Here is an 11,634-nt window from a genome sequence, read left to right as displayed (position 1 = left end):
GACTTCAGATGATCTGCCCAGCTTGACCTCTCAAAATGCTAGGATTAGTGTACCTGGCTTCAGCATCCTAAAGTGTCAACATTGCCCAAGTTAATATATATATTTAATGCACTTCTGGCTGTATTCCCAATGCTCTGAAAGGGTTAGCAGAACCTCTTTTCTTTTTTCACAGGAAAATGATAATAATTCACCTTCTTCAGTATATTTCCTTTAAATCATGATAATGATGTAATGTCAGTGTTTGACAGGAAACACTACTTTTAATAAAAATGGCCCTATTTGATTAATGGCATCTAGAGGACCATGGCTGCAATAAGGGAATACTATAGTGTGTTTATTTTCACTTACAACTTTAATATCTAATTTTATGGTATTGTTACTTCCCCAAATAAAGTCTAAAGACATTTTGTTTCTATGTCTAGGTATACTATACAATATGCAGAAAGCCATTCAGTTATCTGTTTCTATACTTACTAATTCAATGATAAGAAGTCCAATATAAGGCTAGTTTTTATTATTTTAGTACAAGCATAAGCAATAATTTAGTTTGTTTTAACATATTTTTGAGAACATATTAAGTTGCAAATTGAAACTATTATATTATTTTAATTTTCTTTGAAATAAAATAGAAATTACAACAATATCAGAAGCTATCTTTGCAAGCTTTGAGACTACAAGAGTGAGAAGTGGAAGCTGGACATACATTTAGGGTAACAATGCTGCCTTATTCGCATCTGGGATATTCCAGTATCCCTTCCCGACAGACTGCTTGAAATGATAGAATTGATGTATTTGCATTATATCCCAATTTGCACATGAATTCAATGATATCCCCTGTTTTTGCATAATAGTTTCTGTCACTTTTTCCTTTTAACTGTATGTTATTTTTATTCATGTTTTCTTCAGTTATTATACATGGACCTGAAAGCAGAAAAAAACAATTAATAATCATAATCTTCTCTTTCATGAGCAAATAAAATGCATCCTAATGAACACTTTAAGATAAAATAAAATTATAAAATAATCCAAATAGTTGATAGTTATTAACTTGTGCTACATACTGACTTTAGCGTTTTACAAATATAGTAAGTTCAGTTGCACTTCCCCAATGTCACAGCAGAGATCATCAGGTGAGAGTGATAAACGTGGACCCTGGCAGTCTTTCTCTAGAACCTGAACTCTTCTTCCCTAAAACATGTTATGTCCACCCTAGTGACTTCATATCAAAAAGGATTATGCTAACATGTTCTGTTGGAGTCTTGGTTATTTATCTTCCTTTCCCCTCTATTCGACCAGCCATGACTACAAACACTCCAAATGTACTCACATTTTGCTAGTTTAATTCTATGTTTCTATTTTTCTCTTATGCCCACGATGTAGAAACAGAACTATAGAAAGCTATAATCTTTCTAACAGTCATCTATTAAAATGAAACTCTCTCTCTATATATATACATACATAAATATGCCTCAATATCTATCAATTATCTCTCTATATATCACCGTCATCTATCCCTGTCATCTTCATTTTCTATTTTAAAGAGATGCAAGGATAAGCACACAAGAGTTCATTGAATCCCTACATGATTATGGACAAATTACTCTATCTCACTATGCCTTCATCTGTAAAATTGGTAAGATAATGTTACTTCCACATATGGATTTTCTTTTATAAATTTTTTTTTTTAAAAATTTATGATTTTTTTTTTTTTAAGTTCCAGGGTACATGTGTAGGATGTGCAGGTTTGTTATATAGGTAAATGTGTGCCATGGTAGTTTGTTGCACCTGTCAATCCATACCCTAGGTATTAATCCTAATTCTTACCTGATAAAAATTTCAGTTCTTAAAGATATCATTCACTCATCCATCTCTTCTTTTGACTCAAGTATTCTGCATTCTAGTTTAGCCCTTATTAACATTAGTATTTCTTTAGAAATTTCCCCAAGTCATATTTTAATACATCTTTCAAGCACTTACTTAAATAAATTTCTTAACATACTACATAGCACTTCTGAAATACAAAAATTTTTAAGAGCCCTTCAATACATTCAGGGGCTGCTTACAATTCAAAAATAAATATTATTCAAACTCTAAATATTTCTCCAAACATATTTTCCAAAACTTTCTAAGGTTTCCAGCCTCCTGGGAAAGTTTTCCTCATTGCTTTAATATGCCATATGTATATGTAATATTTTCCATAAGGTTGCCTTTTTCCCTAGAATTCTCTGCTTGAATGCTCTTTGCTTCTTTAGTTTTGAAGACAGAAAGTCTTGCTTGTATCATGGAACTGATCTTATATCTTCAGATAATTATAATCCTTTCCTGTTCTTGACTGTGAGAAGAGGTAATCCTTTTGCTGTGAAACGCATCTTAGGAGTGTCCACACCCTCAATCAAATTTAAGACTCAGAATTTATCTCTGAAACCTAACACTTTTCTATGAAATCAAGTTTGAAAATACTTGTAAACTATTTTGATTTGAGGATACTAATTTTCCTCTGCAGTCTTGCCACTTGCATAGTTTGGAGCTCAAACTTGGACACGATCATCTACAGAAGTGGATACATAAATAGGGGACAAAAATTAGGTTTAGCCCATTTTAGGATCAGCCAAAATATCAATGTCTTCAGTCAGTATGAAAGGTAAAAGGTAGCATAGCATCAATATAAAGGAAATGAGTCACATCACATAAAAGAATTGCTTCCATCATCCTGTACTTAGGAACTTGAGCACTTGAAAAACTCATGAACTTACAGTTTAAGAGCTGTGATAGGAATAGGTTATCTGATATGCAAGGCCTGATGGGTATCCCAGGGCTCTACCTCATAGGCTAGAGGAAACTTGCGGCAAACTTTCTGTTAGGTTTTCTTGTTGTCACCATAATTATTGTGGCTCTTATTTTGAATTGTGTTGCTTTAAGTTCATAGGATTTGTGGGACAGAATTCTGAGAGTATACCTATATTACAGGGTTTTTAGTGTATTCATTTTGATTCTGGTATAAGGGAAGAGGAGAATAAGGTAAAAATGGAAACGCATTGGGTTATGGAAATGGCTGAAGTGTCCATTAATTTCTTTCTTGCTTGCTAGGAATACTGATAAAATATAAGTAAGAATAATAATCAGAGAAAGAACTTCTCAGGTTAATCAGGTATGTGTTTTATCAGGAAGAATTTCACGTTTTCAAGTAGGATTTAATAGTTTGTGGTTTTTTGAAACAGTGTTTTCAAAACTGTTTGAAAACTCTTCACCTAAGTGTTAATAATGTGAAAATGATCACTGGTGTTAAACTGAGATGCTGCATTTCATATGTGCTCAATAAACAGATGTTGTTCTTGAAGAATCATTGTATTCATTAACAAATTGCAGACTCTGAACTTTCTCTTTTTTTCTCTCTCTCTTTTGCTTTTCTTTACTTTTTCTTTTTTTTGAGATGGAGTCTTGCTCTGTCGCCCAGGCTGGAGTGCAGTGACATGATTTCAGCTCATTGCAAGCTCCGCTTGCCGGGTTCAAGCGATTCTCCTGCCTCACCCTCCTGAGTAGCTGGGATTACAGGCACGTGCCTGTATGCCTGGCAAATTTTTGTATTTTTTTGTAGAGACGAATTCACCATGTTGGTCAGGCTGGCCTCAAACTCCTGACCTTGTGATCTGCCTGCCTCGGCCTCCCAAAGTGCTGGGACTACAGGCATAAGCCACCGTCCCAGGACAACATTCCTGTTTTAAAAAAGAAACTTGGTCATTGTTTACATGGAATTTTCCAAGTTTATACACATATATTAAGATCTGAAAGGCAAACATTCAGCAGAATAGCTGTTTGTGAACACAGTTCTAGGGTAATAACCCATAAAAATTCTAGTATCAATAAGCATGTATCAAACTTATTACTCTGATTTTCTCAGAATCTAGAATATTAAGAACTTACTTATGCATCTTGGTGGCTCTGACCACTCTCCATTACTACATGTTACATATTTAGAACCTTGAAGTTCATAGTAGGACTGGCATTGGTACTCGACTGTTGACTGTGGCAGATACGCTTTTTGCGGGAAGGACTTGGTATCTCCATTGCTAATAGGTAGAGGAGGCCCACACTTTTCTGAAGAATCTGAAAAAAGAATATTTTACATGTAGGGAAAAATCAACCGTTTTATTGGAAACTTTCTGAATAAAGCTTTTTATATACTCTTAACTATATCTTATTTGATGTCTTAGGAAGACATTTGCATTTTCAACCTTAGTTTTTTTTAAGTTTCAAGGTAATTCACAGTCAAATGAGGACTACATGTATATGTACATATACATATGTATGTTTTTATTTGTTTAATTATAGTAAAAAGAAATACTTGAATAAAATACTTACTATAGCATGTTGGCAAATGCGACCAGCCATCTTCACCACACACTATGGAACCTGTGGTGTTTCCATATCTGTTTTCATATCCATCATAGCATTCATAGTCCAATGTGTCATGGAGCTTAAACCACATGCCATTACTCTTGGCTCTGGAATTCTCAAAAACAGGCATATCACAAAATTCTGAAACAAAATAAAATTGAGGATTGCTTTTCTATGCCATATGATGTACAGCTCAACTAAGAAAGTTTCATTATAGGAATAAAATTTACCAATCAGTGTGTGCTAATAAATCGAGTACTGTTAAAAAATAGTCTGATAATCAGTGCTTTTTGTGCTATAATAGTTAACTACAATAGTTAAATATATTTCCCTCTATATATTCTCTCTTATCATTTAAATCCTGTGAAAATATATTAAGAACATTAATCAGTCCTATTTTTATTTGTGAAAATCTCATTGGCTGTTATTAAAGTCTACTATTACGATGCTACAATGTATTATTTTAAAGATGATAAAATTTTGTGAATTTAAAACATGGTGAACCCCGTCTCTACAAAAAATACAAAACTTCCCTGGGCGTGCCGGCGTATGCCTGTAATCCCAGCTACTCAGAGGGGTGAGGCAGGAGAATGGCTTGAATCCAGCAGGCAGAGCTTGCAGAGAGCTGAAATCACATCACTGCACTCCAGCCTGGGAGACAGAGGGAGACTCCGATTCAAGAAAAAAAAAACTGAAATAAAAAAAAAAAAAAAGAAAAGAAAAGAAAGAGAAAAATAAAAAATGTTTGTGATTTTAAAATTTGTGAATTTTAAAGGTGATAAAATTTTGTGAATTTAAATGTAGCTATTTATGTATTTATGTAACTATTTCCTAACAGTAAGAGTGTATATGTTAGATAAAAATTATATTAATTGGATATAAGTTCTATACAAACTTATGAAGCAGCCTATCTTTTATTTTACAAGTTTTAATGTAGATCATTTATCAAAGTTGAGTAAAATTGAAGTATGCACTTTACACAGAGCCCATGATAAGCATAGAAATAGTAAACAGTATTCTAGAAATGTAGGAATTGATACAGTCTGGAAAACTCATGGTAACTTTGAGATAATCACTTTGTAAGTATATCTTTCCTTTTTCTCACTCAGCTTAATATTTTTGAGATTCATCCATGTTGTATTATGTATCAAGGTTCCATATTATCTCATGGCCAAAAATAGTTGAATTATACCCTTGAAAAAGAAGTGGATTTTGGAGTATATAAATTATATAACAGTCTCTGGGTTAAAAATACATTAAGCAATTTATCTTTAAAACTTTTTGTGAATATCTAAAAAGGAAAGAAAAGAATCAAATTTTGCCACTGAAAGATTTCCTTTGTTCATTATGCAATCTCCTTATCGTAATAAGTAAAGGTCGAGCATGTTCGGAGGACTTTACGTGTAAGGAATCCATTGGCAAGTATGAGGTTTGTAAACACTCAGCCCACCCACCTACCCTTTTCCTTTACTTGCTTTCTCCGTAGTAAACAATAGGCTGGAGATAATTTTTTGATTGGATATCCTCAGTAGCATCATCGATACAAATTATTAAGGTCTGATTCTCCTGATGCTAGCAGAAATTCAGAATTAAGCATTCATTTCTCCCCTGACACGTACCTCTTTTCTGAGTGTGAGCAAGGAATACAATACAAGCAGTTGAAAATTTTGAAATACAAATAAAGGGGAAAAGAACAAAGATTTTATTGGCAACTAATACATTTTGCTGATATTCCCATGCAGCTCCCTAACTAGTCTGTACATTATAAGATTGCTTTTATGTAAAGGCAGATTGAGTTGTAAGAGATGAAATGATCATCTTCCCAAGTAGCCATTACTCTAAAAATGCAGAAGACTTAGTTTGGCACAGAGTGTTAAATGGTATTAGAAGTATTTGTATCTCTTTACTCCTAAAAGTGTTTTCTATATTTTTAAGTAAAACACTATCATTTCAAAGAGAGGAAAGAAGCTGACAGAAACTGAATGGAAATATGTAAATCACTTACTAATGCAAATTGGTTGTGCTGACCATCCATTTTGCAAACACGTAATTGATCCTGAAGAATTTCCATCTGCTGTTGCATATCCTGGTTTACATTTATATTGCATTTCTTTATTTAAAATATAAATAGAGGAAGATTCAGAAATAAATCCATTTTCAATTTCTATATCTGATTTTGAGCATGTTCCTAAAATAGAAAAAGTAGAGAAAAAATACGTATTAGTTGAATACTTCTTTTATAGAAAAGAACAAGTATAAACATGGCAATATGGCAAAACAATGAAACATTTGTTAATGAATTGAAAACAGCAGAACTGGAAGTTTCCTAAACATCAGTGTTCTTAAAAGGAAACCACGGATTTCTGAAGGAAATGTTGAAAACACAGGGAAAGGCAGAATAAAAGCAAAGAATCCCTGGGACTGTCAACAGAGCTCTGGCAGGCCTTGAAGAATGCAGGAATGCAGATCTAGCAGACTCTCAAGTCCCTAATGATATTTTGGAAGACTTTCTGGCTACTTTGCAACAACCTAAGTATTTTTGGTACTATTAAGGTGTCTTACACCTCGTTAAGTCAAATGCAATTTCCCAGGCAAAGATGATGTACACACTACTACCACAGACAAGAAAGTAATTTTGTAAATCCTTTGTCTCCAACAATTGAAAATGGTTGTCATCTTAAGTGGGTGCTTAAACCCATAGAGACGTGGTATTTGAGAGGAATGTGGAAATGTAAACAGAAAAAAGAAAGCAAACAAGATTGCAAAAGTAAGTTCTAATACATTCGTAATGTGTTTGTTCTTTATATATTAGTAATGTATGTGTTCTATACTTTACTAATGGGTATATGCATAAGATATTAATTATTTTAGTAATTTTATGTTCTAAGATATTAGTAGTGTACATGCTTTTTTCTAATTAGTAATTAGAAAACAAATGTAAATGGACCAATTTTACTATCTGAAAGAAAAAGAAATCATGTTATAGATGATACATATTTATAATAAAGCATTTGTCATAATCATGAGTTTTCTGATCTATTCTTGCCTACTTTCCTATTAATCTCCTCCAGTCTCTAAACTACAGTGTTCAGTTTCTCTTGTAAACAATTTTATTTTCAATATCTATAAAGTACTTGACACACAACGATATTTATTAGATAGATTAATGATAGAGTTGGTGCCTATGGCTTAGGCTATTGTTGAGGACAGTTGCTCCTACAAGCTGTAAGGAGATTCCCATTGTCTTTTATCTCAATTATATAATAATTATCATGCGGTTTCTATAGTGGAATGTTTTGTAAATTGCCAGCAATACACGAAAACGACTTTCAGAGACTCCTTTGCCTAAAAAGTGAAAGTCAGCTATAACAGAAGATGAGTCTTAATTTAAAGCAACAGAGCACTAACTATAACAATAGATGTCATATAATTGTGAGAGATGTACAAGTGACCTTTGAGCAAGCATTATATTTATTGTTTAGTTAATGCTATACTTTTATAATCTACTTAAATCAATGCATTTAGCATGATTTCAATATAAATACTGAAGCAGTGTTACTTTCATCTGTATTTTATTTATTTTGTGCTATTCATGACTTATATTTCTATTGTTACTTGACTATTAAGTGACAGAATCCACTCATTATCCAGAAATTATAAATGCATTTATACACATTTGGAACTGAAAACTGCCTAGGCTTCTACTTAAAAATAAAAAAGATATATATTTAGCTTGAGAGTTGATATACAAAATTTTCCTGTTAAAGGTCTAGATCTCAGACAATTACGGACATACTGGGATCTCAAACGAGTGGACTAACTAGCACGAATGCATCTGGGAGGAGGAGACCAATCATCCTCTGTACATGAAACTGTGGTCTGCACATTTGGAAGATCGTAGTCAGGACAGACTTCAACTTCTACAGATTGACCCTGTCAATATGTCCCTTCATATTTTGTGTTATGTCCATTCTCCAAATAACTGAGAATACATTGTCCTAAAGACCATAAAATGATTAAAAAGTCAATTAGAAACATGAATTTAATCAAAATAGTATACTAAAATGTTTAGAATATTTAAATAAGACTGCATCAATACTCAAAAATAATGTATAACTGAAAGAAAACTAAAGCTACTACTAAATGTACAAAAAAGTCAGTATTCAATGTTACTTATCTTTAATTTTTATAAAATATGTTTAGATTTTATATGTATTCTCATAAAGTTCCTATATTTATTTCTTATGTGATTTTCATGAAGATCTCATAACAGAAAAGATCCATTTTGGTCTTTTTGCTTGGATAACTCTTCCCTTGGTACCATTTCTGTCATATAAGACAATGTAATCATTTATTTGCTCTTCTCTCTTCATTCTTTGCAAGTTTTTTGCACATATTGTTGTAAAGAGGTTTACTTACTGAGGCATGGGACTGTTGGCAACCACCCATCTTGTGTGCAATGAATGTAATCCCAGTAACTTCCTGAAGGAGTCACAAAATTTGCATCACAGTAATAGGAGTAAGATTCTCCTGCAGCTACTGGAAAGTATGGTCTACGCATAGTCTTATAATACAGACCTCCATATTGAATTTCTGGAAACTCACAAGGTTTCATTACTTGTAACAAAAAACAAAAATAGTATAAATAATATTTCACTGTAACAGACATTGATATGAGATGACTGTTTTGATTATGTTACCTTCCACATATCGGTTTTGTTTTCTTTTTTTTTTTCTTTTTTGATATGAAATTTCACTCTTTTGCCCAGGCTGGAGTGCAATGGTACGATCTTGGCTCACTGTAACCTCCGTCTCCCAGGTTCAAGCAATTCTCCTGCCTCAGCCTCCCGAGTAGCTGGCACTATGGGCACACACCACCATGCCCATCTAATTTTTGTAATTTTAGTAGACACAGGATTTTACCATATTGGTCAGGCTGGTTTTGAACTCCTGACCTCAGGTGATCCACCCACTTCGGCCTCCCAAAGTGCTGGAAATACACGCGTGAGCTACCGCACCTGGCTTGTTTTCTTTTAGATTTTTTAAAAAAAATTTTTATAATAATTTTTTAAGTTCTGGGATACATGTGTAGGATGTAACGGTTTGTTACATAGGTAAATGTGTGCCATGGTGATTTGCACCACCTATCAACCTATACCCTAGGTATTAAGCCCAGTTCTTCCATGATAAGCTTTCCATTTTTGATGATATCATTCACTCCTCTTTCTCTCCTTTTGACTCAAGTATTCGGCACTCAAGTCTAGCCCTTATTAACACTGGTATTTCTTTAGAAACTTCCCCAAGTTATATTTTAATACATCTTTCATGAACTTACATAAATACATTTCTTCACATAGTACATATCACTTCTGAAATCCAAAAATGTTTAAGTGCTCTCAATACATTCAGGGGCTATTTACAATTCAAAAATAAATATTACTTGAGCACAAAATACTCCTCCAAATGTATTTTCTAACACTTTCTAAAGTAGATACAGAAGTGAATACATAAATAGGGGACAAAAATTAAGGTTTAGCTCATCGTAGGATCAGCCAAGATACCAGCATCATCAGTCAATATAAAAGGTAAAAGGCAGCATAGCATCATAATAAAGGAAATGAGTCACATCACAGAAAAGAGCTGCTAGTATCATCCTATACTTAGGAACCTGAGCACTTGAAAAACTCATGAGCTTACAGTTTAAGAGCTGTGATAGGAATAGGTTATCTGATATGCAAGGCCTGATGGGTATCCCAGGACTCTACCTCATAGGCTAGTAGAAACTTGTGGCAAACTTTCTTTTAGGTTTTCTTGTTGTTGCCATAATTATTTTGGCTCATATGTTTTGAATTGTGTTGCTTCAAGTTCATAGGACTTGGAGCAGATTGGAGAACAGATTCTGGAAGTATACCTATATTACTGACTTGAGGGATTTTACGTGTATTCATTTTGATTCTGGGATGAGGGGAGAGTAGATAAAGGTAAAGACAGAAAACATGGGGATTTGGAAATGGCTGACCTTTCCTTTAATTTCTGTCTTGCTTGCTGGAAATACTGGTAAAATATAAGAAACAACAATAATCAGAGAAAGAACTTCTCAGTGTTAACTAGCTCTGTGCTCTCTCAGGAAGCATTTCAGGTTTTCAAGAAGGATTTTAGTTAATCATTCATGGTTTTTATTATAATTTAAGTTCTGGGGTACACATGCAGAACGTTCAGTGTTTTTACATAGGTATACATGTGCCATGGTGGTATGCTGCACCCATCAACCCCTAACCTACATTAGGTATTTCTCCTAGTGCTATCCCTCCCTTAGCTCCTCCCTCTGTGACAGGCACTGGTGTGTGATGTTCCCCTCCTTAAGCCCACCTGTTCTCCTTGTTCAACTCCCACTTATGAGTGAGAACATGTGGTGTTTGATTTTCTGTTCTTGTGATAGTTTGCTGAGAAGGATGGTTTCCAGCTTCATCCTTGCCCCAGCAAAGGACATGAACTCATCCTTTTTTATGGCTGCATAGTATTCCATTGTATATATGTGCCACATTTTCTTTACCTAGTCTATCATTGATGGACATTTGGGTTGGCTGCAAGTTCATGGTTTTTAAAACAGTGTTTTCAAAACTCTTTGAAAACTATTTACCTAAGTGTTAATAATGTGAAAATGATTACTGGTCTTAAGTTGAGATGCCATATTTCATATGTGTGCAATAAATTGATGTCATTCTTGAAGACTCATTGTATCCATTAACCAATTGATGTCTCTGAAAAGTACTGTTTTAAAAAAGAAACTTTGTCATCGTTTACATGAAATTTTCCAAGCTTATACACTTATGTATTAAGATCTGAAAGGCAAACATTCAGCAGAATAGCTGTTCGTGAATACAGTTCTAGGGTAATAACCCATAAAAATTTTAGTATAAATAAGCAAAGATCAAACTTATTACTCTAATTTTCTCAGATCTGGAATATTAAGAACTTACATATGCATCTTGGTGGTTCTGACCACTCTCCATTACTACAAGTTACATATTGAGAACCCTGAAATTTATAGTAGGACTGGCATTGGTACTCGACTGTTGACTGTGGCAGATACACTTTTTGCGGGAAGGGCTTGGTATCTCCATTGCTAATAGGTGGAGGAGGCCCACACTTTTCTGAAGAATCTGAAAAAAAGAATATTTTATATGTAGGAAAAAATCAACAGTTTTATTGGAAACTTTCTGAATAAAGTTTTTATAT

The 11,634-nt window shown here is 33.7% G+C and overlaps 1 protein-coding gene across 4 annotated transcripts in view; it reads right to left on the bottom strand.

The window, feature by feature from the left end:
- Positions 1-412: 412 nt before the first annotated feature.
- The window catches only part of LOC111536909 (complement factor H-related protein 4), an 84,131-nt gene continuing 72,909 nt past the window's right edge, over positions 413-11,634 (bottom strand). The window contains exons 5-10 of one of the 4 annotated variants that reach the window (XM_026447988.1): positions 11,376-11,558; positions 8,815-9,012; positions 6,401-6,583; positions 4,360-4,536; positions 3,922-4,104; positions 413-921 (exon numbers count right to left, since the gene is read on the bottom strand). In XM_026447988.1, coding sequence (XP_026303773.1) covers positions 725-921; positions 3,922-4,104; positions 4,360-4,536; positions 6,401-6,583; positions 8,815-9,012; positions 11,376-11,558 — 1,121 coding nt within the window. In that variant the 3' untranslated portion in view covers positions 413-724. The remainder of the gene's footprint in view (positions 922-3,921; positions 4,105-4,359; positions 4,537-6,400; positions 6,584-8,814; positions 9,013-11,375; positions 11,559-11,634) is intronic. The other 3 variants (XM_026447987.1, XM_026447989.1, XM_023203401.2) reach the window with 3 other exon arrangements.

This window comes from Piliocolobus tephrosceles, chromosome 1, assembly GCF_002776525.5.
Source record: "Piliocolobus tephrosceles isolate RC106 chromosome 1, ASM277652v3, whole genome shotgun sequence".
Taxonomy (NCBI): Eukaryota; Metazoa; Chordata; class Mammalia; order Primates; family Cercopithecidae; genus Piliocolobus; species Piliocolobus tephrosceles.
Note: the sequence above shows the minus strand (reverse complement) of the source record. Positions and strands in the feature narration are given on the sequence as shown.